Genomic DNA, 27683 nt, shown 5'->3' with positions numbered 1-27683 from the left:
TTAACATTTATTTTCGAGTAAAATTAAATAGCAAATTTTTAATTTTAAAAAGGACAATTTAAATATTTTAGTATATATATTTGGGATAATTTATTTTTAGTACTTTAACATTTAATTTTTTTTTCTATTTTGGCATCTGAATGGAAAATGTTATCAATTGAGTGTTTAAACTTTTTAAAATTTACAATTTAGCTATCTCTTGCTGAAAAATTGGAAAAAACAGTAGCATTATGTGGGCCGCACAATTGCCTCATTGAAGGCTTACTTGGCATGGTGTTTAATCCACATCATCATCATATGTGGCACCACTATGGCTTTACCTTAGAATTTCCTTCTCATCCTCATTTATTGCAGATGAATCCTTTGATGTCATCATTGAAGAAGATACCCTGATGAGCAAGACAGAGAGGTATTTGAAGGGAAGGTAATTCCAAAGGTAGATTAATCATATCACAAATATCTAAATTCAAAGTCCAATCATGCCTTTCAAGATTTTTTGTTGTAACTTCATCAATCACGTTATCAGCTTAGTTTGGATCAGAAACAACTACTCCATCTCGAGGCTCATTGAGCTCATACCTGCAGTCATCTTTCGATGTACCTCAGCACCTCCAATTTTGATTTGTCCATTAAATTGTTGCTCATCTTTCCAAAATCTACTAATTATTGACATGAAAATGTAGCAATAAAAAAGAAACAAATGAAACCAACAGCCACAGGGTAAAAAGTTGAAAATTTTGATTTGAATTCTTCAAAACAGTAAAATATATTATTCCAGAAATAATTAACAGTCTCTTCAATAAGTGATACTCAACTATGTCCTGATCCTTCTTAGTCTTCCTATCGTCGTTATTATTATTGTGATTATTATAATTCTAAACTTGATCATACATGAAAATAAATATCACTGTTTTTTGTCAACTTGTGCCCGCTCTTCACTCTTACTCTTATCATATCTTTTTCATTTACCAATCAATATCTGCATGACTTTCTTACTATGCACACAAAATTGTGAAAGATTTATTATGAATGATCAAAATCATTAAAATTTGCACATTCATATTCACGTTATGGTTATCAATATCATAGTCAATTGTATATTAGGAATGATTTACTCATAAAATATTTTTACACAACTCTGTTATTATTATTTACTAAAGAAAACATATTAATATGATTTATTAATTAGTCTTATTTGAAAATTTTTGAGATATTGGAGGATAATTAAATCATTTCTATAACAATAGCTACAAATTATTAAATACAATATCCACCCAAAAGCTTCAATGGATTTTCGATGGGTATTGTAAAATGAAGGAAATAAAGCTATCAAAAAGATTGATTTTGTGGGTATCTAGTTAGTTATAATTGTGCCTATATGGAATGAAACAGAGCTGTTGGGTGAAGTACAAAGAAGACAATTATTTGTTATGTAAAAATTTGATTATTATTGTTTGGGAGGAAGAGATAACAAATACAAGATTTAATCCCTAGTATACGAAGGAAATCTTATTAGAATACTCCAACTTTGTGAATTTTTGCAATTTTACCATATTTTGATTTTTTTTTTCAATTTTATCCTAGTTTCTACCTTTTCTTTTGCAGTAATAGTACTCCCAATTGCCATTAAGGATGAAATTACGAATAAAAAATTATTTCTATTCATTTTTAAAAAATAATAATAAAAATAAATTTTCAAATGTCTTTTAAATATCAAATTATATTCTCATATAGTGGGTGACATATTTATAGATTCGGAAGTATAATATTTGACGTACAAATAAAAATAATTAAGAAGTTATTTTTTATTAGATGAATAATTATTTGACTATATTATTAATCCAAAAATTATAACTTTTACACATTTTTCATCCTTAAGATATAGATAATATATGAAACAAAAAAATTATATTTCATAAGATTAATTTTTAGCAATGTTTTTTTTTTTGTTAAGTTAAGCAAATTTATATTTATTAAATTATTAGTTCGCTCATTTATCTCAAAAATTAAAATTTAATCTATGCAACTTTAATTGGATAAACTAATGTAACTTTTTTAAAATTTTTATTTTTAAAATTTTTACAAGTGTCACAATGATTTAGAAACATTAGAAATACTTTTTTTTTTTAATTTATAATTTCATATTTAATGGCAGTTGAAGGTGTTATTATTACAAAAGATCAAAATTGAAGTGAAGTTTGCGAAAAGGTCAAACATAGTGGAATTGCAAAAAATTAGCAAAATTCAGAATATTTTTATATATTAAGCCAATAAAGAAATAAATAAAATTTATATAGCATGCAAGATAATAAACAAAATTAAAATAAAAATCATTCAATTTTTTATAACAACTCAAGTCAGCTCCCGTACATTTTCCACCACCAAACAGAGATAATCAAAACCTCCAATTGCCGGCCAACAACCTAATAACTGGTAGTTAGTTCCAAAGCTTAATTACTTTATTACAAATAATAATTGTAATAAAAATTAAACTTAAATAGTTAAGTTGTAATAAATTATTAAGTTAACTAAAATGTAATAAACAACTCCTTTTTTGACTAGTATAAAATTTAGCTCTAAGTCAAATGATTAATGGTATAACTTTTTATTTTACAAAATCCTTTAGGTGGTTTGGTACAAATGAATGAAGAAATTCAATTAAAGTTAAATATGTTTTCATGTTTGATATGTAAAAAAATATCAATTTAAGTCCTCCAAATTCAATTTTGTGGGACTGAACATAATTAAATCAATTCCATTAAAATTAAAAATATTTCAAATGAATTTAAAGAGTTTAAACAATTAACATTTAAGACTAAAATGTCTATAATTTGTGGTTTGGTTGGAAAATTTTTTCAAATCGCACCAAACCAAACCGTGCTCACCCCTACTTGTACCCACTCTTCCCTTTGTTCTTATTAAACTATGGATTTGTTCGGAAAATTAGCTGTTTTGATAGTTGTTAGCTGTTTTAGCAGTGTTTAAATATTAGCTATTTTAGTGGTTTTTCATAAAACTTAAAAGCTAAACGATGCGTGGGTTAACTTTTCACAAAACGCTACTTTTAACCTTTAAAAACTAGTTCAAACACTATATTACCGAATACTGTAAAAAGTGACGTTTAGCGTTTTGACTGGAGCTACTTGAAAGGCTATTGTTATATCCTTATTTATTAAGGATTTTCATTTACCAACTAATATCTGCATGACTTTGTTATGCAAAAAACAAATTGTGAAAGATTAATTATGAATGACGAAAATCATTAAAATTTGCACATCATTTGTATTATTATATATTCACGTTATAGTTATCGTAGTCAATTAGATATTAGGAATGATTTACTCACATAATTTTTTTATAAATTAATCTTATTTGAAAATTTTTTGAGATATTGGAGGATAATTAAATCATTTACATAAAAAATGCTACAAACTATTGAATACAACATCCACCTAAAAACTTCAACAAATATTCAATGGGTATTATCATATCAATGAAACAAAGCGGTCAAAATATGGAGTTTGTGGATATCTAGATGGTAATATTTATATTTATTCGAAATGAACAAAAGATATTTACAAGCGAATTATGAAGATCTAATCTATGTGGAATACAGAAAAGAACAGATAAAAATTATAAGATTCAATCGGATTGAATATAAATTTTAAAAATTTAATCATATACAAATTTGGATTAGATATCAGGTGATGAAAAAATCTAACTCAGACCTAATTTAATTATATATATTAAATATATTTTTATTTAAAATACTCCACTTCATATGTTAACTTTAACTTTAACAAAAGCTCTAGATTTGTGCTTTTGTACAAAAGCTCTAGATTTTCCAATATTCGAAAAAATTATTTCTTACCCAGCGAAAAGATCAGAACCTCTAATTGCCACTGCTATCAGCTGTAGATTCCCAGTTCAATTAGGTTTTTACAAATAATAATTGTAACTAAATTTATCTATAAGTGATTAAGTGTATAACTTCATTTTACAAAATCTTTTAAATTGATTTAGTATAAATGAACTAAGAAATTTAATTAAAATTACATAGTTTTAATGTTTAATACGTAAAAATATCTATTTAAATCCCCTAAATTCAATTTTGCTTAAGGAAAGATAACTAAACCAATTCCATCAAAATGAATTTAAAGAGTTTAAACAATTAAAATTTAAGACTAAAATGTCTACCCTCTATCAGCATGACTTCATCGATTAGCATTTAGAATGCATTGATTAATTTGCAAATTCTATCGACTTTGATAGAATTTTAGTTTAACTATAGAATTAAAATTATACGATTCTAAATATATTTGCATTTACATCCAATTTGAAAATATACAAACACTCAAACAAACAAGCACCTGCTAGTATTTTGCTTAAAATACAACTCACTTGTGACAGTTTGTCGGTTTTGTTAACGAATTGACACATTTCTTCCTTTGTAAATTGCATGTGGATCAAGAAGTCCTTCGTATATCAATTTTGTCAACTAAATAGAAAGAATAGAAGAATCCCTTATCATGCTGGCCTGTTAGATATTGTTGTACAGCCAATCTAGACCCTCATATAGTCCATGTCCAAGCTTCGCATAGGAACCCTGGATATACCTGCAGAAGAAGGACAGAGTCTTTTAATATATGATCATGCAAGAAGAATTAAATGAAAGGAAGTACACAAATTGTTGGGATTTTTGTTGTTTAAAATATTTGTTTTCCAAATTACAGGTTAGAGTCCTAATCTTCAGTCAGATAGTGGATTCTTTGAAATATTTCATTGAACTTAACTCACAGACATATGGGAAATACTTGAAATTAAGGATGATGCGATCCACATAAATGCAGTGAAATGCATTGTACTGGGTTAATTGAATGATTAGTCGAAAAGGATCATCAGAAGATTTTCATTTTCGAGTTGTCAGAACTTGGTTGCACCAGAGTCAAAACTCTGCAACCAAATTTATTTTACAAAATTTTCAAGTCATCTTTCACTCCAAACTCCAAATTTAGTTTTGGCTTTGTGGAATATACATAAACTTAGAGAAGGTATGATGTTTACCAGCGGCGTTGGCGAAGAGCATGTAGCCCAAGTTTATCAGCAACCTCATCAACATGCATAGCATCTGGTAAGTCTTGCTTGTTGGCAAAGACAAGTAGTGCTGCATCCCCTAATTCATTCTGCACAAATATTTTTTAAGACGTTAGAACTTGAATGAAACCAAAATAACTTTAGCCATGTTTGGTTCACTATAGACTTTGAAATAAGGTGCAATTTTTAGAGTAAAATTCATTTCTTTTCATTTAGTCGGAAAGGACTCAAAAGATCTGTTTTTTAATATTTAAATTGAAAAGCTTTTGTTTATCTTGAAATGATATCTACACTTAAGCATAATTCTTATCAACAAATTTTATTTAGTTATTTAAAATTATATTTGGGACACAATTATTTGGATTTAGACACTCATTTCTATTCTCATTCCATAAATAAGGCAAACCAAACTCACTCTTCAAATATACTTTTCCAAGAAAAATGGGTTACTTTACTATCAAAACAAGAACATGTGATCAATTACTAACATCGCCTAAAATCCGATGCAGCTCATTTCGTGCTTCTGCAATTCTTTCTCTGTCATCGCTGTCCACAACAAAGACCAGTCCCTCAACATTCTGAAAGTAATGTCTCCATAAAGGCCTAATCTGCTTTACATCAAATTGGAAAAGAATCATTTAGTTGCATAAAACAACAAAGGCTTACAATTTTAACAGATTCCCTTTAAAAAATCAGTTCAATTTTCCAGGCAAACATAAAATAAAAATGCAGGAAGCAAAAGTTACCTTCTGTTGTCCTCCTACGTCCCATACACTAAAGCTGATGTTTTTGTATTCAACCGTCTCCACATTGAAACCTGTTCCATATATAATTAAACGCACTAATACATATCAAGAATTGAGAGATATTAATTGTTGTGCCAAACAAAGAATCTGATGTCAATAGAAGATCCTCAAACTAAATCGAGCTATGAACCGGTGACACTTTAGTTTCGGTTATGTCAGATGCTTCAATGAAAGAAACCTGACTATTCTTTTCTTTCAAGAATAGCCATGTTGCTATGTATGTATGTCATATCAGTGTTGTGTTACATGTGGCCCTGTCCATCCATGCCTCAGAAATAGAGCAAACAAACAAAATGGAACTAGGCAAGATTTAATCAGACCTCTTCACATTTTTATAGAACTGAAAAAAAAAAAAAAAAGAAAGAAAGAATTGGTGCAATGATTATTACGGGAATGAACAAAAAAGCAAATAAAGTACATGCATCTAGATACCAATTGTGGGAATGGTTGTAACAATTTCACCCAGCTTCAGCTTGTATAAAATGGTTGTCTTCCCAGATGAATCAAGCCCCAGCATCAAAATCCTAACCTTACTCTTTGAAAGAAACCTCTTCACAAGCCGCGATATGATCTTGCCCATACCACAATTAGTTAAATTCCAAGAAACAAATCACTAATCAGGAAAGAAAAGGCAAAGAGGGAAAGAAAAAGGTCTCTATATAGAAGAAAAACACTAAATTGATACAAACTGCATCATTAAAACAGAGAAGAGTATGGCAAAGGGCACCTCTTATGCTTTAAGTAAATAACAGGTATGCACTTTCACTGGAAAAGTCTAGGAGAATAAGTTCTGGAGAAGGAAGGAATTTTCTCTTATTCGTTACCTTCCTGTTGTTTCTATTAGTGGTTACTGTCATTTCAAAAGAAACATCAATCACACGAGAGCGGAAATATTCCAAGTTCTATATACTTGTTGCCTGAAAGCTGAACAAATCTAATTCAGCTTTACAAAGATATATTTTTACCTCGCAATTACTCGAACACAAAATAAGTAACTAAATCACTATGAATATTTCTTTTCACATTAAAGTTGTTCATTATAAGATTATTGTCTTCATTGTAGGCTGTCGGATATATGTTTGTCCAGAATTTTCAACGACACGATTCTCAGAGCTAATCAAATGTCATTTTCAAAAAGTAACTTCAACATGTCAATAAGGAAATGCAGTATAAAAAATATGAAAGTATCTATTAAACCAAATACATTACGTTAAGAATATAGTGGAAACAGCACCATAGAGCAAAAGGGTTCGTAAGAATTATGTTTTTCCATCACTTATACATTCTCAAATATCGCTCTGTTCTTGGCTGGCACAAATTACAATTAGAAATGAACAAAAATGTAAACTTAAATGATCCTTTTGAATATCAAACTTTACAAACATTGAACCGCGAGGTTTGATCAATCTTTGGAGGCTGATTGGAAGATGAAAATAGCTGTCAAAACACCAACCAATCCTGTTACTGCCAAGGCCACTGAAGGCAAAGGAGCTGTAAGCCCAAAATTCTGCAAGGCAAATGAAGATATACTTTGTAAGATAAATACTCATAGCTGAGTCAAGATTTTTTCGTACAAATGTATAATGTATGTCTTTTGAATGTGTATGGAAAGCAAGAAACAGACTGAGAGCATCTTAAGAACAGGATTATCCATCTATTTTACATTTTTCAAGGTGAGACTGTAAGGAAGAGCGAATAAGTTGACTTTTTTCTTGGACAAAAAGAATAAATTAAAGAAAGGAGCAATGGGATGATGAATTACACTCTCCATAAACCCAAACTCAGTGGGGCTAGTTGAATTATTCCTTTGCTCCATCATTGAACAATTTTTCATATACTGTTGAGGCTAGTCGGATTTTAGTTGTAGAAGTTATACTCGGTTATCGTGTCAAAAGTCTTGATGAAATTCCATCAAAATGTGGCAATAATAGTCTTATTCAAATATAACCAAATTACAGTGTTTTTGGTTCATATAAAATCAAAGTTAAATTACCATATTGACAAGTTCAATAACCATGAGAGAATTAACCCCTTTGAGGGGAAAAGAAGAGGTTTGGCAAAAGGGGAAACTCTAAAAATAAAAACTGCTTTCTATTATGATGTTAGAAGGGCGACCCAGTGCATGAAGCCTCCACATGTATGGGCTTTTTGGAGAGAGTTGATGTACACAGTCTTTCCTTACTTTTTTTAGATAGGTTGTTTTAGTGGCTTGAATCCATGACTTTTAGAACACAAGTGAGTAAATTTACCGTTTCCCTGCAGCTTATGATGTTATATCTAGCCAAAACAAACTGCAGTGAAAAATAAAGCTTCACAGCACAACAAGGAAAAAGAAAAGTCTTAATCTACAAACAAGAACAGTAAATATTCCTAGCTCCGTCCTGAAACTCCAAAGATTGACACACTTCAAAATAGGGGATTAAATATGAAGAACAATTATATATTCTAATTAACTGCAGCATCAAGCACAATTCATATTGATGAATAGTTAACCAGAGCCTCAACCTTTTCATGAAAAAGAATTGGAATTGTTTTACATGCTAGATTTAAGTTACATTAGCATTTGATGCTAGGAGAGGAAACTCAGAATAGTTAGTTTCAAAATTCAATACAGTAACCAAGAGGTAGCATACCAATCTCACCATCAGGTAAAACATCAGAAATTAGTATAGTAGTACATAATGTGCTAAAAGCTTTATATTCTTTTTCTACTTACTACTTGGCATATCTAAGTAATAAAATAAATTTACTTACACAGTAAACCGGATTGATTCTTCAAAACAAATTCATAGATCGAATCACAGTTGTTTATTATTTCAGACATTGAAACTCATAGCTAAAACAAGACAGTTCTCGAACATACCTCCAGAAGGCCCTTGCCTGTGGATATTTCAACAGTGATAGCCACTGCAAAGCCAATCATTGCGAGCCGACCTAGCCACACATCCAAACTGCTGCCTTTCTGAGTACTTTGCCCACATCTTATAGAAACTAATGATGTTCTACCCACATGCTTTTTCTGAAGAGCAGTTCTTGATATCACTAGAAATGAAAGCTGGTGTTAGCTCTTCTTGTATATACATACTCCCTCCATCCCAAAATAATAGTCCACAATAATTTGAAATGTCCTAAATTAATTGTCCACTTAACTATTTTAGTAAAACATCAACAAGTCAAAAGGTTATTTTGTCAACCATACGCTTCAGATAACTTACATTTATTTCTATTCCACTATAAAAGATGTAATTGGTCTAACAAAACCTACTTAATTTAACAGACTTTTCTCAATCTCTATGCCAAAGTCAACCTGGACTAGATGGAAGGAGTAATTATTAAATCAGGAAAGAACAATTTTGCCAATATAGAAGAATATATATGAAACTCACTATTGTAGTTCAAAAGTACAACAAAAAAATAGTTCATAAATATCTTCTTTTTGGCCATTAAATACAGGAAACTGGGATGAAAATCAACTTAAACTCAGACCTCTTCCTGCTGAGATCTATATTCAAATGATATTACATTTCGTACTGATCCTTGATTATCTAATGGACCATATTGCACCTAATAGCTCTGTCAAAGCAAGTGTTTGAAGATCAAAGCTCAAATAACAAAGATACAAGGATAAAAAGTAAATTTTCTGCTCCACGCTTTCTTACTTGGATTGGCATGTACAATACAAGGAAGTGAAGAAATTGACCAAACAATTATCATAATTGGATTAACTTATAACATGTATACTAATTAAAGCATTGTTTTGGAGAATGGAAAGTTGGAGAAAAGAAAATGGAGGAAAATGTATTTTAACTATAAGGGAACTAAATGTGTCTTGACCAGACATGGATATAAAATCACCTTATCGAGGGAGACAAACATTTTTTCTATAAGATGCATTAATTTTTTTAAAAAAAAATAATTATATGTTAATTCCGATTAAAACTCAAATAATCTTTCTCACTTATAAACTGCTGTGTATGGCCCATGGGCCCATGGACTTTAACAGACCAGAACACCTGAACTTGTTTGGTCTCGAGAAATGTCATTGGCCCAAAATCCAACAAGAAACTATGTATATACATTACCTTACACAGTAAACAGATAAATCTGAAAGCAATGATTTGAAATTTTTCATACATATGAAATGTATTTGATTTTGTAGATTAATGATACTCTTGTATGCAATGATTTGAAATATAAAATTCGTATTTGATTTTAGCTTAGATTGTTCAAATGAACTTCATTTCAAATGACACCATTCCATAGGATGTTTGAAATCTACACTCAAATAAGTACGTTTTCACATTCACAAAACTAATCAGCTAATACAAAATCATGATTCTAATCAATCAAAGGAAATCTAAACATCACCAAATTCAAATCTCACACTTCAAATTCCTCAATTCAAACGCAATATTAATGAAGAGTAACTGGAAAAAAAATGCAAATTAAACTAAAAATATTAAGCATAACAAATATTTTGTTCTTGAAGATGATTGTATTTGATTTTGACCGAGTTATTAATATGTTATTCATATAAAAATTTATACAAAATAAAGTCAGGTAGATAAAAATCATTCTTTATTAAACTCACCCGATCAAAAATCCCACAATAAGTAATTATAGGAGATGCGAAGAACAGATGATTGTGAAGTATCTTACAGAGAGGAGAGCCAGTGGCAAAGGGTGTTCCACTTTTGGTAAAACTCGAAATGGGTAATTGAGAAATTGCATGAATTCTTCTTGCTGAGCTAAAAGCACAAACATCTGCAACATAATTTTGACTAAAAAGCTTAAAATCAACTCCATAGTATCATAAAACCAACAAAAAAAAAAAAGGGAGAGAAAGAGCACCGTGGACGGAGGAGAAGGAGAGCGAAGCAGACACTTGAGCCAGTGCCATGTTTTTTGTTAGAACAAATTTCAATAGCAGAGAAAGTTGTGTGGCACCACTCAGATTTATTTTATTTCGATTATCTCTTTTCCAGTAACGGATCAAGATGACCAGACACTTCTGGTTTTGTTTTGGTACAGATAAATTGACACGTGTACCGCATCCGTATTATATCGATGGAGGGATTTTTCGTTTTTGCCTTATGTTTGGATTGAAGAGGAAAGAAATAAGTGAGAGAAGAAATTTTGAAAAAAAAAAAGCTAGTATATTTTTTTTATTTTGATATACAAAAAGAAAATAAATTATTTTATCGTTATTAATATATTATTTTTCCCTTAATTTTGAGAGAAATTTTTTTTTAAAAAAAGATTTCTTTTTATTTTTTCTTTATTTAAATAGAGAAAAACATTTTATTTTTATTTAAATATAAAAAAATAATATTTTCCTATAAAATTTCCCTGGATCGTATTCACAGTCAGTTATATCTATTTATATCTATATAATCTATCTATATAGTTATATAATATTTAAAGCATGAATATTTATGTGATAATATATAAAAGGATCGAAGTGATGAAGTGATGAGCGGCGCTTTATTCTTTTTTCATTCTAATTAATATTTTTCATTTAATATACATTAAGTTTTTTTATTAAATAATAGAATTATTAATAAATATTATTTTTTTTATTAGACGATGAAGTACCTAATGAAATTATAATTGAGTTATAATTAATAAACATTAATTAAATAATAGAGTGACAATAATGTGGTTAATTAATGGTATTAAAATATAATTTTAGTTCATTAAAATTTATTATATTACAATTAAATCTTATTATATTCCATTTAATTATAAAAATTAATAAGCATTTCAATTTAATATATGAAAATTTCAAATAAAAAAATTATTATTAAAAATGATTATTTCGTCTTTTGAGGTATGATCAGATTATTATAATTATGATTAAATATAATATTATAAATTGAAGTTTACAACACCAAATAGATGTAATTTTATAAGGTAAACTTTATTTATAAAGCACAGGCTTAGAGTTACCACTACTGTTAAAAAAAGTTTATAAATACTATTTCTACTCGTTTGAGTAATACTAAAGTAGAAATTAAAAAGATGTTTAAAATAACACCTCTCGAAAATGCAAAAGAGTAAAACAATTAACTTTTCTCTATGGATCTTTAATTAGTTAAAGGGTTTGTTCGGCAAAATTAGCTGTTTTGGTAGCTATTAATTGTTTTAATAGTATTTAATTATTAACTATTTGAGTAGTTTTTTATAAATTGCTAAAATTTAAACATTACATAAGTTAACTTTTTTATAAAACATTACATTGACATCTAAAAGGTAATTTAAGCTTTTATGTTATTGAAAATTATAAAAATAACATTTATTGTTTTAACTGGTTAAAATGTTAAAAGTTACTTAAAAAATCATCTGAATACAAAAATCATTGAATCGGTTAGTTTCTTCGTGGGACTGCTTTTCCTTTTATTTAAAGAGCGCCACTAATCAATGACAACTTTTCTATTTAATGAAACTCACTTTGGTTATTGTTTAGTCCCGAGTACCTATGTGGCTAAAGCTATAAATGAGACGAACCATTTGAGGCTTAATTTAATAAAAGTTCGCTTAAACTCATTTGATAAACTTATTAAGCTGAGTTCGAGCTGAGATGTTGAACTCATTTAATAATAATCAAGCAAGGCTCGAGCTAAACTCATTATCTCGTGAGCAAATTTATCTTGCCAAGCTCATGAGCTAGATTTATCGAATTGCCCAAAGCTTACAAGTTAACTCAATCTTGGTTTGTTTATGATTATCGAGCCGAATTCAAGCTTAAGCCCATTCAAGTTTAATTTTACCGACTCATTTATAACTAACTTGTAAGTTGTAACTGTTAATTTTAATTATTATATTTCACCCATTGGCTCTGATTTTAACTATTATATTATCCTATTTTTTTATATTTGAATATGTTTTTATCTCGATAATATCATTATTATGTAATACTTTATTTTGATAATATCATTGTTATGTAATACTTTTTTTTGTTTCGTTAAAATTTGACCGTTTTGAATTTTTTATTTTATTTAGATGGCATTTTAAAAAAAATGAAAGTAACTATTTCAACTTTTATCTTTCTGTTGCATGTGTACTAATTAGACATGGTCACGGTTACGGAACCGCCGGTTCCAGTTTTAAAAAATTTGGACCCAAAATAGAATCGAAATTGACGGTTCCGATTTCAGTTTGAAATTGAACGGTTTCGATTCTTTAACGGTTCTAAAATCGACGATTCTGACTGGTTCTCGATTAATTTTCCAGCGAATCGCATAATTATAAAACAAAAAAGTAGAGAACATTTTGAAACCGGCCGGTTTTTCAACCAATTTTCCTGTCGATTTTTGGAACCGCCGGTTCATGGTTTCAAAAATAGTAGAATTGGAACCGAACCGTAGGCCATGGTTCCGATTCAGACCGATTCCGATTCCAATTCCCACTGGTTCGGAACCGACGGTTCCGGCTCCAGGAACCGTAATTTGGCCACCTCTAGTACTAACTTTATCTTAATCAAATAAACATTAATTAAAAAATAAATTTAACTAATTGCTCTTTTTTCTTAATTGATGTGATTCAATTATTTTGATTAATTTTTATGAAAATTCAAACATTTGTCAAGGGAGGGAAAGAGTACAAAATTTTTTTCCCCGAAGCGTGGAGACGCGTGAAAAAGAAAAAAAAAAAAGAAAAAAAATGAAGTGATAATGACATCATCTTCCGGATTGAGTCGGAATCAAATTGGAAAAAAAAAAAAAAAAAAAGTGTTTATTACGGACCTGCATCCCTGGCAATAGCCATTTATACTTTATCTACCAAAAAACTGCTCAATCTCCTCCATGCAAGTCGCAACCCAACAAAGCCATTCATTACCTCTACGCTGACCAAAACAACCGTCTTCGCAATCTCCAATTTTCTTCTTTAAAACCCCAGGTGCAATGGCATCCCTTTCCATTGGAACACACCACGTGTACCAATTCAAGAAACACGCTGTCCACTTTCCAACTCCCGTTTATCCATCCTCACTTCCTTCTCCCTCTTCTTTAGGCTCATCTCTACATAGATTCAGAGTTTCAAGATTGCTTGGCAATAATCTGCTTGCTAGAGCTGAAGATAAAGCAAGAGATTCTACTTCTTCTAATTCACTTAAAGGACAAGCTCAACAGCCGAATAGTGAAAAACAGCTTCAGGTTCCTGTTTATCGTCTGTTGTCACTAAAGATTCAAATTTTAAGAATACCCATTTGCTTGTTTGCTAGTTATGCGAATTGATTTTGCATAAATGAAAATTTTTTAAATTAAACATTTGGCTAGAGGTATTGTTATTGAAAATTGGGCTTTTGGAGTACATATCTGAATTGATTAAATGGATATGGGACTTATTTCTCTTATATATTTATAGAGTGGATGTCTCCCTTTTGCAAAAATGCCTGTTCATTGTTAGAATTAAAGTGAGAAGTTGTTTCCAAATTGTTTAGGGGGTTTCATATTGTGAAATATGTCATATGTTGAAGTTTTAGCCTGCTGTACAGGATTAATTTAATGATATATGAGACTCACACCCTTGTTATTACTATGGATACAGCTAGTATCCATTGTGTATCTTTCTTAGCCTTCGCTGTTGATTTCAATTCATATTAACTCTTAGCATATTATCAGGAGCTGTCACCTGAAGCTGGGTCATGCGATCCTCTATGCTCACTCGATGAAACAAGTTCACTAGATTTGGAAGCCACATACCAGCCAAAAACAGATTTGCTGAAAGCTCTTGCAGTTTTTGCGGCTGCTGCAACAGGGGCTGTAGCAATTAACCACTCATGGGTTGCAGCCAATCAGGTGTATATTTCTTTCGTGGAGAACAATTATGCAATTTGATAGTTTATCAAATGCTTAAGTTCCCAGCTATTATGAAAAGACAATTGGTGGTTGATTCAATAAAATTTCTGGGACAGGATCTTGCTATGGCAATACTTTTTGTAATAGGATATGCAGGCATAATCTTTGAAGAGTCTCTAGCTTTCAATAAAAGTGGAGTAGGATTATTGATGGCTGTGAGCTTATGGGTAGTACGAAGCATTGGGGTAAGATTCATATTCAGTCCTTATTGATTAACAATGATATCTAATTTGGCTTCAAAAAATAGTTCAATTTTAACTATTGGTCACTTGCATATGTGACATATATTGCACATTCACACGGACATATTATGTGGTTTGAATTGAAATATCACTTTTCTATTTTCCTTAAATTTCCTTGCTTGGCTGACTGATATAACACATATTCATAAAGGCCATATTGCTCTGTTTCTTTTATTAGCACTTTGTAGATGTGCTATAGTATCATGTAATCCTGATCCTTTCTTCAAGAATCCAACATAATCTTCACTATAATTATTGTGATTAAGGTGTCCTTTATATTTCATAAAAGAACTATAAGTCTCGGCCCGTATCCTGAAAATCATATAACATTTAACACAATGCAGTTTGGCTTGCTCCTTTTCTACGTGTACCATATTTGCAACTGACTGATTTTTGTCTGAATAATCTGTTGGGAAGAATAGTTATTATGATATTGACTTTTATTGGTTCTTGCATGATTGAGTATAGTAGCAGGCACCAATTCTTCATTTTTTTTGTTAAAGCTTTGATGGTGTCAATGACCAACTGTACTAATGGGAATTTTGTTTTTTCACTTTCCTGAGCAGGCACCTTCAACTGATATAGCTGTTTCGGAGTTGACACATGCTTCTGCAGAAGTTAGTGAAATTGTATTCTTCTTGCTTGGTGCAATGACCATTGTTGAGATTGTTGATGCTCATCAAGGATTTAAACTGGTCACTGACAATATAACCACTCGAAAGCCACGGGTTCTGCTTTGGGTGGTTAGTGCTCTTTTCTGCTGTCATGGCTATATTAAGTCCTTTCTTTTAGATGTTTGATGTATTAAACTTATAATAGATGATTAAGTCAGTCTGGTGCCTCGTATTGTTGCTCGTGATCTGATGTTTTGACCATTAATGCTGATTATGGAAAATTCCGAGAAAGAATAGAGACTGAATTACTGTATATGAATACCAAAAGATTCAGTTGACTGTAACATGAGATCCTGATTCCTGATTAAAATGAACCTTTATCTAACGGCTGACAATGTTTCTTTTAAGAGATGACTTTTAATTCGGTTATTCATATTCTTTTAGAAGATTTCATGAAAGAATTTATATGCTAGATCCAATTCTATCTTGTTTGGTCCATTTAATATGCCAAGTGCAGTGTTGCTATCTCCTTGATAATTAAAATGTTAAATATCATGGCGGCACCATAGCCTCTCCTATATATAATACTCCCTCCGTCCCAAAAAATAGTCCTACTTCTTTTTCACATAGATTAAGAATGGATAGTTAAATTAGTTCAACCATAACATTTATCATTCTTTTTCCATATGAATCTCTATTAATAATTTTTTGATTAATGTTTAGAGTTTTTCAATAAAAAATTAATATCTCAGCACATGTTTCAATTACTTTATATTTATATTTGACTAAATATTTAGTAATTCTATGTATATTAATTATTGGCACAAATTATATTATAAGGGTATTATTGGAAAGTTAACAAAAGACCATTTCCAAAAATGGAATTGGGACTATTATTTTGGGACAACCGTTATGCAAAGTGAGACTATTTTTTTGGTACGGGGAGAGTAGTAATTTGTCCATCTGTTCACAAAACTGTACAGATAGTTGCTTCACAATTCTTTCTCAATCAAAATGTGTCTTTGTGTCATTCAGGTTTCTGTTTTTGATTATGCTTTCTTCAGCAGAAAGTTTGGCATTCTATCTGATTCTAAATCTTTTTGCTGTTTAAGATCAGTGTATCTTAGTTTTAGTTCTTGCGTTATTTTTCTTGCCAATAAATGGTGTTTGACCAGTAGTTGTGGGATAATGCAGGTTGGCTTTGTGACATTTTTCCTTAGTTCAATCCTTGACAACTTGACGTCTACCATTGTCATGGTTTCTTTATTGAGGAAACTAGTACCTCCATCAGAATACCGCAAGTATGCACTACAAAATTGCATAAATTTATTTCGTGAGACTTTCTTGAACATTAAATGATATTTGCATCTCATATTTCCATGAAATCATTTTGTAGGTTGTTTGCTTTAGATAAACACTAGCTGTAAAATATCATGCCTCTTGTGGAGCAGTTAACCTGTAAAATTTCTTTGAATAGTTTGGGTTCTTTAATCTTTCCTCCACCAATTTTATCATCTTTAACCTACCTCTTCTCTTAGGTTTCTTCTTTACCTGAATGACTTGAATTAAAATATATATTGTAAATTTGGTTTGTATTAGGCTACTATAAAAGGAAAATGTAGCCAATATATTGTTAAAATATATTTTTCTCATGGATTTCATAACTCCATATTATATTTCCATAGCAATTAATAGTCTACCTAGAAAATTATATAATTGGTGAACCCTTAGATAATGGGTTTTAAAGGTGAAATGAACTTTTTTTTATGGTCTGCAAAGTTAGTTGAGACAAGTAAATATAGCATATAATATTTATCCATTGATGTGTCTGTTTTTATAAGTTAGTCTTGATCTTGTCCGTTGCAATTGTGACTGTGAAAAGAATTCTCTCTACTATGATCATGAAGCATCATTCATGTAATCATATGGTAGAAATGAAAATAAAGGAGGAGGCATTGAAAACTTGAACACAGCCTTGTTTATCAAATTCATAAAATTAGAGTTTTGGCACCTCATAAGAAGAGACTCCTTGAGTGCTCCTAGCTAAGGGCATTGCAAATTCTTTGTTCATAAACTCTTGAAAGTATAAGATTCTAGTGAAATTCTGTTATTTCAGTCATTTTCAAATTAAAAGGAAAAGCAAGCCCCTTCTTCCTTTAAGAAAAAGAATTAATTACTTCAAATAAATTCATTTAAATCAATGGATTTCTTTTCACAGGCTTTTAGGAGCTGTTGTGGTGATTGCAGCAAATGCAGGTGGTGCATGGACTCCTATAGGTGATGTAACGACTACTATGCTATGGATACATGGTCAAATATCCACACTGCCAACAATGAAGGTCCATTCATTATTCTAAGGAAGACATCTATTTTTGCATTTTATTCATTAACATCAAGTTTATCTGTGCATAAACTACATTTCTGGTTGCTTTGGCACCATTTGATTGAACATTTTATTTCTTGCTTTGTGCTCTTCATCAAGCACATTCTAACATACTTCATTTTCTGTAACAAAAATGCAATACTAAGAAGCATACGTTCTATATTTTAGTTCTTTTTAGAAAAGCAAAAGGCAATCTAAAACGAAAAATTATTTTTTAGCTTGATAAAAAATAATATATATTTTTTCAATTGCTTTTTGTTGTCAGCCAAACTTTGCCTTTCAATTTTAAAATAGCAATAGGAAGAAGAAGAAGAAGAAGGAGAAACCTTATTAAGCTACCGAAATGGTGTCGTCTTTCTAATGTGGAGTTAGAATGAATAAAAATAAGATTTAAATGTATCACTCCACAAATATTAAGTTTACACAAAAAATAGACTTCAATTTTCAATGAAAATAACTGGTTAAGGATTGCTACTTTTTATTGCCTACTCATTTCAAGACAGCTTGCATTAAAATATATTGCGGTTTTTGGTATAGATTATTATTATTATAGGTGTTTAGTCCATTGAATTGCATAACATATAAACATACACTAAAAATACATTATATTATATTTCGTTTCTAAAAATGCATTTGATTACATTATATTACATTTCATTTCATTATGGCTTACTAAACATAGCCTTATTGTTTGATTCCCTCTAGGTCTGATGAATTCATCCATAACTCTGCACTTGTCATGTACATTTGTGTCCTTGCACATGTGTGTGTGTGCATGAGAGAGAGAGAGAGAGAGACAGACAGAGAGAGAGATTGGTCTGATGAATAGGATATAGCACTCAGATTTAGTTCTGCCTCCAGTGGCATTGTTAATTCCTCAAGAAATACAAGACCACGCTCTTAAGTAGTGAGAACAGTTTATAGTTAATATGTTTCAAGGGTGGAGAAGTAACTGGCTAATGGAGTTGGTATATGCTTTATTTTTTTAAAACTTGAAAAGTTGAAAATCAGATTCTTTGGTTGTAAAATTTTAGTCTCTAAAGAAATTAAACGCCTCATTTTTACCAGATGAGAAAGTTCCCAATTCTTGTTCTTTTTTGCTTGCAGAGTTTGCTATTACCTTCAGCTGTTTCTTTAGCCATTCCACTGGCTCTCATGTCTCTCACTAGGTACTCATCTTGCATTTCCAAACTGAAATAAGGGATTAAGTCCTGAAAGTTTTAGTTTAATTTTCAGATGAAGTGATATGTGCCCCTCTTCTCCTATGCAGTGAAGTTAATGGAAAGGAACAGGAATCCCGTAATGTTTTGGCAACTGAACGAATGGCTCCTCGAGGACAACTTGTTTTCTCTGTGGGTATTGGAGCTTTAATTTTTGTTCCAGTGTTCAAGGCCTTAACTGGGTTGCCTCCATTTATGGGCATGCTGCTTGGTCTTGGAGTTCTTTGGATTCTTACAGATGCAATTCATTATGGTGAATCAGAAAGGCAAAAGTTGAAAGTACCCCAGGCTTTATCACGAATAGACACTCAAGGAGCCCTTTTTTTCCTTGGAATCCTTTTGTCTGTCAGCAGGTATTGGACATAAATAGTTAAAAAAATTTTATTTGGAATTTTGTGTTGGGAAGTCTGTTTGGGTTTTCATAAAAAAAAAAGTTTTTTAAGTTTAACCAATGAAAAGAATTTTTCTGTTCCCTTCATTCAAGTCCCTAGATTATCAATCTACAAGGCATTGATCCTCTGCCTCTCATGGTTAACTCTGTCTGCACGTTTGTACATGAAGTGATTTTTTAAATTGAATTGCATTGTGTATGATAAACACCAGCATGCCAAACCTGTTTTGTTGAGCTAGTCAGTTGTGAGCCTCATAGATAGATCATGTATCCCAGTTGTCAGCAATTTTGAGGATCAGGGCCCTGTTAATGATCACCATCAATTTATCAGGCCCAGTTTGATTATTGAAACGACAATCTCTGCCGAAGACAGGTGGACAACCTGTGATTGGTACATTTTGTGTATGTGAGAGATTGGTCTTATTCTATTGAAATCTAATGTTCCAGCCTTCTCCTAGTTTCATCTCTTCCCTCCCTCCCCCCCCCCCCCCCCCCAAAAAAAAAAAAAGAAGAAAAATTTAAAATACTCTCGGGAATTAAAGTTGAAATCTTAATTATATTTTTCTCTCGAGTTCATATTTTTCTCTTTCCCAGCCTGGAGGCAGCGGGGCTTCTTCGTGAATTGGCAAATTACCTTGATGCTCATATTCCAAATATTGAACTTGTTGCAAGCTCAATAGGGGTTGTGTCAGCAATAATAGACAATGTACCACTGGTTGCAGCAACAATGGGGATGTATGATCTCTCCTCCTTTCCACAGGATTCCGAATTCTGGCAGTTAGTTGCATATTGTGCTGGTACTGGTGGTTCTATGCTAGTCATTGGCTCTGCTGCTGGAGTTGCATTTATGGGGATGGAGAAGGTGGACTTCTTCTGGTACTTGCGGAAGGTACATTCTGTTACAGATGATATTTTTTTTCATGAAAATGTTCTTTCTCAACTTTGTTCCTTTTTCAGGTGAGTGGTTTTGCTTTTGCTGGTTATGCTGCTGGTATTGCTGCATACTTGGCTGTTCATAACCTTAACATCTCCCTACCTAAAACACTAGCAGAGGTTCCATTCCTCTCAGGTTCATAAATTATGGTGCCAAGTATTGCATGTCTTTTGGAAACCGAGCGAGGATGCAGCCATACACAGAATGACCGGTCTAATGAGGGATGCGAGTGGCATAGATGCTGCATGATGTAGACATTGTTCTTTTGGGAAGTATAGAAAAAATCGAATATTTATTAAATGTTGATGCACTCTGATAAGACTACAAGTACGGAAACATTCGCTCTCTCGAATAATTTAAGCTGAGGTGTCAACATGTCCCTTGTCTAATAAAAAGGGGAGTAGTGATACATACATTTTGCTTAGGACACAGTATTTAGGGCATGTAGTAGTGTAGCATGGTATACTTTTGTTCTTTTATAAGATACTTATGAAGGAAAAAAAGAAATCAGAGTTAGCTATTTGATAAGAAAACATCGTAAATTGCTCATTTTACTTCCATGTCCCATGCAAAGATCAAAATTTGATTTTTTGTAAATTTCTCACACAGATGAGCTATACAAACGGTCCCTGGTTGGGATGGATCCCCAGTAGCTGACCAATTATGATTACTAAATACTGTCTTTCTTTGCTTGTGTTTTAAATTACCAGCCAAATGAAAAGTGTTTTTTTTTTTTTTTTTTTTTGAAGAAAAAAAAATGGTGGCAATTTCTTTGCTAGTGTTCTAATACCCAATCAAAAGCTAGAAAAAGCTGCTTCTTTGAAGTATCTCTTGCTCGCAGTTTATAAAGTCAGCTGTCTAACGGCTTTCCTTGGTACTGATAATAGTCATAAGGGGCACATACACATGATAGCCAATTGAACATTCAAGAACAAGCTTCAATAAAAATATGAATTAGAGACAAACGGTACCTTATTCAAGTATACACATTTGTCTCAAAGCTAAATTATTCTTTCCCTTCCCAAATACTACCACAAAACACTCGAATCAAAATCGGGCACTACAGTGAAGAAATTATACCCCCATCCCGAAAAGAAGGCGAAAACTAAAATAAAATTAAAGAAAAAAAAAAAAAAAAAAAGAAAGCGAAAATGAAGAATACTAAATGATCATACCACACTACAACTTAAGGAAAACAAACTCCTCAATTGCTGGGATATCTCCAATCTTTTTCAAAGTTTCTTTCTTGGGTTGGTCATCAACTCCAATTGCCATAACAGCTTGCTTTCGAGGAGCAATCCTTCCAACACTCATGAAGCTGACATTCACATTCTCTTCACCTAATATGCTTCCCACTCTACCGATCATTCCAGGTTGATCAACCTGTCGGCAGAGTATAATGCTACCTTCCAAGCTCACATCCACCTCGAATGATCCAACCTTGGTCAGATGAGGAATTCCATCCTTCACCCGACCCTCAACTGTAATATCCCCAGTATCTGATATGGCACTGGCAAATCTTGACTCAACATTGGCAATTTGAACTTGGATAAAGTTTAGTGGACTCTCGGGGGACCCATCTAGAGTAACACGTTCTTCAGCTATCTTCAAGCCTCTCTGTTTAGCACTGAAATCAGCATTAACCAGGTTGACAAAAACACTGGATATTGGCTCGATCAAACCCTTTGTAATCATAGCACGTAGCAGCCTAGTGTCAAGGTCATCAGGAGCTCTAGCAGACCCATAAGTTACTTTCACGGTTTTCACCCCACTTCCACCTGTTACTAGCTGGACAGCCAACCTTCCAAGTTTCTCAGCAAGCACAACAAATGGTTTCAGCTCTGATAGAACCTGCAACTCAAGAATCACAAGTCAAGAACAAGATAAATGGGACGCTCCTAACAATTGTTTTCAAAATTTCAACTTGACGTCAAAACAAATAAAAGATGAGAAAGAGGTCAGCAATGATACCTCAGCAGGAACCATGGGTGCATTGACTGCAGTAGCAGCAAGTTCACCTTTCAACGCTCCAACAACAGCTTCAGCTATTTCAATAGCCACCCCTTCCTGCACAAAACCCATTTTTTTTTAATATCATAGTAAAGGAAATAACTGACCAATAGAAGTTGAATTATTTTTGGTCAGTATTACCTGAGCTTCCACAGTACTAGCACCAAGATGTGGAGTTACAGTCACCCTCTCATGTTGCACCAACTTACTGTCTTGTGATGGAGGCTCCTCAGTGAAAACATCAAGTGCAGCCTGAGCAACAATTCCAGCATCCAGTGCCCTCACCAAAGCTTCTTCATCAATAACTCCTCCACGAGCAACATTGACAATTCTAACACCTTTCTTCATCTTTGCAAAAGTTTCATCATTGAGAATCTTTGATGTAGCAGGAGTAAGAGGCATGTGCAAGGAGATAAAATCTGCAGTTGCTATAGCTTCATCAAAGCTCACAAGATCAACACCAATGGCACGGGCTCGGTCTGCTGGAGCATATGGATCATGTGCAATCACATGCATGCCAAGCCCCTTGGCACGCCGGGCCACTTCTGATCCAACCTTTCCAAATCCCATCACAGCAAGTGTTTTCCCAACAAGTGAGACACCCACATATTTGTTTCTTTGCCACTTACCTGAATTACTCAAAATACGTATAAAGTAAGCGCTTTTTGACAACACCTACGGCCTATTACTTATAAAACACTATTCATATAAAATGGTTTATACCATAGCACAACCATATTTCATAGCAGAGCTCAATACTTGAGAATTGAGACAATCTCGCGATAAAGAAAATTGCAACGTTTTCTATTGCAGTATCATTAAACCCTTCTAAAACCCAAAACAATATCATTTTATAACTACCAGATCTCAACATTTTGAACTATATAATCTCGCTAATGCTAGGAAAAAATCTTTGTTAAACAAAAAGATCAATATAAACCACACAAGAACTTCCAAAAGAAACTAAAAGACCATCACTAACCAGCCTTAACAGATGCATCAGCTTGAGCAACATTCCTAGCCATAGCCGCCAAGAGTGCGATCCCATGCTCCGCAGCCGCAACAGTATTAGCAGTAGGTGCATTAACAACCAAACAGCCATGCTCTGTAGCTGCAGCCAGATCCACATTATCAATTCCCACACCAGCTCTTCCAACAACTTTCAATCTTCCACCAGAAGATTCAAACACATCTCGGTTCACTTTAGTTCCACTCCTTACAATAAGAGCATCACAAAGTGAGATCTTGGTGCAGAGCTCCTCCGGCGAGAGGTTATAAGAACAATCCACGTTAGCAAATTCTTTTAAGAGACTGAGCCCCGCTTCTCCTAGCTTCTCGGCGACAAGTACAGTTGGCTTGCCGCCGAGAGACGCGGAGAGGACTATGAAGCGAGGTTTGCGGCGGGGTTGACGGAGTGTGAGGGAAAACGCTGAATGTTTGTTGGTTGAAGAGAGAGAAGAGAGATTATGTTTGAGAGATGCAGTGCGAAGGTTGGTGGCAGAGGTGGCCATTTCGGTGGCGGTGGCGGTGGCTTGGTGGCGCAAATGGAAGTTGGTGCGGATCGCGGGAGAGAATCGAGATCTGAGTTGATTTATAATAGGGAGGGGTTTGGTGAGGGTTTTGGCAAGAGAGAAGCGTGCGATCACGCGCGGTTGAAATGTATGATTGGCGCGGGAAAGTGGTGAGAGAGGGGAAACGCGGGTGAAGCTACGTCGAGGGATGAGAGTGGGATTTAGGAGTTGGATGTAATCTTGGTAAAGTTAAAAATCTGGAAGGCTGGATTGGTTGGGTTGGGTTGGTTGGGTGGCAATTAATTATTAACTTTGTTTTGTGTTTGTCAATTAATGTTTTTTAATGTCAAGTGTTATAATAATTTATATTTATATTTAAAGATAAATTTTTAGTGTTGGTCAAAAACCATAGAATCCATTGATTGTCTAATTGATCTTTTTACTTACACAAAAAGTAAGAAATTTTGAATTTAAATTATTTTAACTATTATTATTTTTATCAATTTAGTAAATTAAACAGTGAACTACTTAACCTACAGTATTATTTTAGACCATTAAATCTCAAATGAATTTAAAAAACAGCCATTATGTTATTTTCTCTTGTTTACATTCCAATGTTTTTTAGAACAAGAACCAATATATATGAGAAAAATAGCACTTTTAATAATTATTCACCAAGAAAATTGTATAGTTTAACCTTATTTTTACCATAGAAAAGTATTGATATTATATATAGAAAGAAATATATTTAAAATTTTATACATGGCAACTTTGGAAGTAACAGTAACACCGTAGAATTTCCTCATATTCACTACTTGCTTCCTAATATAAATATAATGTAATAATGTATAATATCAGCCCTATAAAAATTATATTCCTTTCATTCCATTTTGTTTGCTTGTTATTTTTTTTAATGTCCCAAAATGTTCAAACTTTCTAAATTTAAATATATAAATAATTATTTTTTTATAATAATCTTTATGATTATTCATTAAATGAAGAACTTTTATTAATATCTTAATGAGTTAATGTAAAAAAAATAAAATAACTTTTGTTAACTAAATTCTTAATATACGTGTTTTGTCAAACTATGAAAAAAAAAAAAAAGGAACGGAGGGAGTATATGTATGCATACATCCTTGCAAGAGCTTCCATTCATCAGTTGAAAATGGATCAGTTTTTACCTGGAAGATTAACTTCTTCTGTCAAGATCAAGAACATCTCCAAATATAAGATTTCAATTTTCTATATTTGTATTTCTTATTTCTATCGAAATATAATGATGTACTCAACTTATATTCATTATTAATGAATTATTAAGTTTAAAAAAAAATGAGAAAAAAAAGATTTAGTATTTTTTTTTTCTTTCTAGTATTCTCATATCTTTTTTTATCTGAAAATTAAATTTATTCATAATTATATCAAAATTAATGTTATCAAAATAGCTTATTTTTACTCAAAATTTTATTCATCATCACAATTTTACTTATTAATGAAAATTGAAATTAAAATAAAATTAATAATATTCTTTGAGGACACCCTTTCCATTATAATATCTTTATCTTTCCTCTCTCTCCCATGCTCAATTTACTTCCAATGCAACTTTCATCACCAGGAATAAAAGATTATTGCACTATAACATACATGGAAAAATTTTTAATTTTTTTTTAGAAAGAAATCATTGATACTTTCTTATTATATCTTTTCATAAGCCTATATATGAGGGGATTGTAAATTCAATGTCATAAAAGAAAATCACATGTAAATACTCATTTAAGTAACATGTATATCATGGGTTGTGAAATAGCCAAAGAGAATTTGGGTGAGCAAACAAGGGTTTCAATTCAAAAGCGAACGGACCTAAATGATAAAGGTAAAATGAACTTCTTGAAATTGAAATTGATATCAAAATTAAATTGACTCAAACTGAATCAGTTACGTTTGATTGGTTTGGTTAACAAGTTGGAATGACAATCTAATAGTATAAAACATATGTAATCATTCATTTAATCACCACAATTGTTCTATTTATTAAGCTTTTCAACATGTTATTTTATTTTTATTTTTATTCGATTATTATTCTAACTCATTATGCTAACGTAGTATCATTGTTATTGTTGTAAAATTACTTATTTTTATAGAGAGAACAATCAAAATGGGAAAAATTAATTAATATCTCTTTAATCATACTCATGACAATAGTGTTGGACAAAATACCTCAAATTTAAAAAAAGTTACAGATGAAAGTGAATTAAGGGAGTAATTCTCAACTCGATTTTGACACTTAGCTAATTAGTATCATTATTTGATTTTAAATTTATCTGTGACATCCCAGGTTTGGGGCACAACACCTTAGGCGAATCTCACATTGGCTACGCACAAGGTGGAAGTCCTATACATAAAGGGTGGCAACCTTGAACATGGTAGACGCGTTTTGGACTGGCAGAGTGGAGGTTTCCCTGGCCCAGAAACAAAATCGTGCGGGCTTGTGTGGCCCAAAGCGGACAATATCTACCATGGGCTGGGCTGTTACATTATCAAACAATTTTTTCTAGGGGATGTAATTATTATATTCTATAATGTAATATTTTTATTTTTGGGGAATTTTTCTTCAAAATGTAATTATATTCTATAGTGTAATATTTCTATTTTTGGGGAATTTTTCGCCAGAATGTAATTATAGTCTATAGTGTAATATTTCTTTTTTTTTTTTTCGGAATTTTTCTTTGCAATGTTCATCTCATTCAACTCATACATAATGCCATTATAAATTATATAAAATAATATATATATATATATATATATATATATATATATATAATATTCTTCTACCATTTGTATTATAATTTTTGGTTAGTCGGCATAAAAGATCTTATAATAATAATAATAATAATTTTCAATTTACCCAGAATTAATGAATATATAATTTTTTAAAATGGCCAAAAGTGTTTACTCTTTAGGCTATCGATCCATGAGCATGAGGTGCGGCGCATGGGGTAAGTAGCACGTGCTAAGATTCACCTGCGGAGGATCTACCATTATACCTTAGTTTATTCTGTAGGTAGTACCTTTCCATTTTATAGTACTTGTAGCGTGGAATCTAATCTTAATTGGGGGTGGTGAGAGTTTCGGAACCGTCCGTTTCAGTTTTAAAATCGATGGTTCTGATTTTAAAAGATTTAAAATTAAAACTGAACTGAAAATTGACAGTTTCAATTACCATGGAAAATTAAACAGTTAAGGTTTCAATTCTGATTTCTTAACAGTTCCACATCAACGGTTTGGGTTGGTTCTCCGATTGATTTTTCAACATTATAAAATCAAAAGTTAGGGAATATTTTCTTGTTGAAAATTTAAAATTTAAATATTTATGAAATAATTTTTACAAGAAACTTAAAGAAAAAAGTAAAAAAAAAAGCTTAATTTATTTATTTTAAATGAAATAGGGTATTTATAGTAAATTTTAAAAATTAATGTTCCACAAATACTCTTAAAACTAGTCGTTATATAGTTATTAGGAGAGTTAATTTTGAGATTTCACAAAAATATTTGAAAAAATAAAAAAAATTATTAAAACCGAGTGGAACCACTGGTTCCAGCCGGTTCTTGGAATTGTT

The 27683-nt window shown here is 31.8% G+C and overlaps 4 protein-coding genes across 4 annotated transcripts; 1 reads left to right on the top strand and 3 right to left on the bottom strand.

Moving 5' to 3' along the window:
* Positions 1–4149: 4149 nt before the first annotated feature.
* Positions 4150–6645, bottom strand: LOC149495482 (ADP-ribosylation factor 1-like). The gene is made up of 5 exons (XM_089722835.1): positions 6333–6645; positions 5841–5911; positions 5583–5702; positions 5065–5183; positions 4150–4616 (listed from the first exon to the last, which is right to left on the bottom strand). Exons 1-5 carry the CDS (start codon positions 6478–6480, stop codon positions 4541–4543), a joined length of 534 nt encoding a protein of 177 aa, XP_089578961.1. The 5' UTR covers positions 6481–6645; the 3' UTR covers positions 4150–4540.
* A 425-nt stretch (positions 6646–7070) lies between these two features.
* Positions 7071–10935, bottom strand: SEP1 (stress enhanced protein 1). Its single transcript, XM_089722836.1, has 4 exons — positions 10752–10935; positions 10560–10664; positions 8764–8942; positions 7071–7407 (listed from the first exon to the last, which is right to left on the bottom strand). Exons 1-4 carry the CDS (start codon positions 10798–10800, stop codon positions 7303–7305), a joined length of 438 nt encoding a protein of 145 aa, XP_089578962.1. The 5' UTR covers positions 10801–10935; the 3' UTR covers positions 7071–7302.
* A 2730-nt stretch (positions 10936–13665) lies between these two features.
* NHD1 (sodium:hydrogen antiporter 1) lies at positions 13666–21690 on the top strand. Its single transcript, XM_012212011.4, has 10 exons — positions 13666–14056; positions 14525–14701; positions 14818–14946; positions 15570–15746; positions 16812–16918; positions 17836–17956; positions 19108–19169; positions 19271–19573; positions 20206–20500; positions 20569–21690. The coding sequence occupies exons 1-10, from the start codon at positions 13805–13807 to the stop codon at positions 20686–20688; spliced, it is 1743 nt and encodes a 580-aa protein (XP_012067401.1). The 5' UTR covers positions 13666–13804; the 3' UTR covers positions 20689–21690.
* EDA9 (D-3-phosphoglycerate dehydrogenase) lies at positions 21463–24144 on the bottom strand. Its single transcript, XM_012212131.4, has 4 exons — positions 23538–24144; positions 22697–23184; positions 22517–22612; positions 21463–22396 (listed from the first exon to the last, which is right to left on the bottom strand). Exons 1-4 carry the CDS (start codon positions 24064–24066, stop codon positions 21725–21727), a joined length of 1785 nt encoding a protein of 594 aa, XP_012067521.1. The 5' UTR covers positions 24067–24144; the 3' UTR covers positions 21463–21724.
* Between the last annotated feature and the right edge of the window lie 3539 nt (positions 24145–27683).

This window comes from Jatropha curcas, chromosome 6 (genome assembly GCF_041381405.1).
Source record: "Jatropha curcas cultivar XTBG-Jc1 chromosome 6, XTBG_Jcur_1.0, whole genome shotgun sequence".
In the NCBI taxonomy this organism is placed as follows: Eukaryota; Viridiplantae; Streptophyta; class Magnoliopsida; order Malpighiales; family Euphorbiaceae; genus Jatropha; species Jatropha curcas.
The sequence above is the reverse complement of the archived record's forward strand: the minus strand, read 5'-3'. Positions and strand labels throughout refer to the sequence as shown.

Coding starts and splice junctions, on each gene's coding strand:
- LOC149495482 (XM_089722835.1), bottom strand. CDS start 6,480: ATGGGCAAGATCATATCGCGGCTTGTGAAGAGGTTTCTTTCAAAGAGT. Junction 5,703..5,840: donor ACGTAGGAGGACAACAGAAG/GTAACTTTTGCT, acceptor GATGTAAAGCAG/ATTAGGCCTTTATGGAGACA. Junction 4,617..5,064: donor GCTCTTCGCCAACGCCGCTG/GTAAACATCATA, acceptor CTTCTTCTGCAG/GTATATCCAGGGTTCCTATG.
- SEP1 (XM_089722836.1), bottom strand. CDS start 10,800: ATGGCACTGGCTCAAGTGTCTGCTTCGCTCTCCTTCTCCTCCGTCCAC. Junction 10,665..10,751: donor CTCCTTCTCCTCCGTCCACG/GTGCTCTTTCTC, acceptor ATTATGTTGCAG/ATGTTTGTGCTTTTAGCTCA. Junction 8,943..10,559: donor TGCCACTGGCTCTCCTCTCT/GTAAGATACTTC, acceptor TTTCATTTCTAG/TGATATCAAGAACTGCTCTT.
- NHD1 (XM_012212011.4), top strand. CDS start 13,805: ATGGCATCCCTTTCCATTGGAACACACCACGTGTACCAATTCAAGAAA. Junction 14,947..15,569: donor GGGTAGTACGAAGCATTGGG/GTAAGATTCATA, acceptor TTTCCTGAGCAG/GCACCTTCAACTGATATAGC. Junction 19,574..20,205: donor ATCCTTTTGTCTGTCAGCAG/GTATTGGACATA, acceptor TCTCTTTCCCAG/CCTGGAGGCAGCGGGGCTTC.
- EDA9 (XM_012212131.4), bottom strand. CDS start 24,066: ATGGCCACCTCTGCCACCAACCTTCGCACTGCATCTCTCAAACATAAT. Junction 22,613..22,696: donor CTAGTACTGTGGAAGCTCAG/GTAATACTGACC, acceptor GGTTTTGTGCAG/GAAGGGGTGGCTATTGAAAT. Junction 22,397..22,516: donor CACCCATGGTTCCTGCTGAG/GTATCATTGCTG, acceptor CTTGAGTTGCAG/GTTCTATCAGAGCTGAAACC.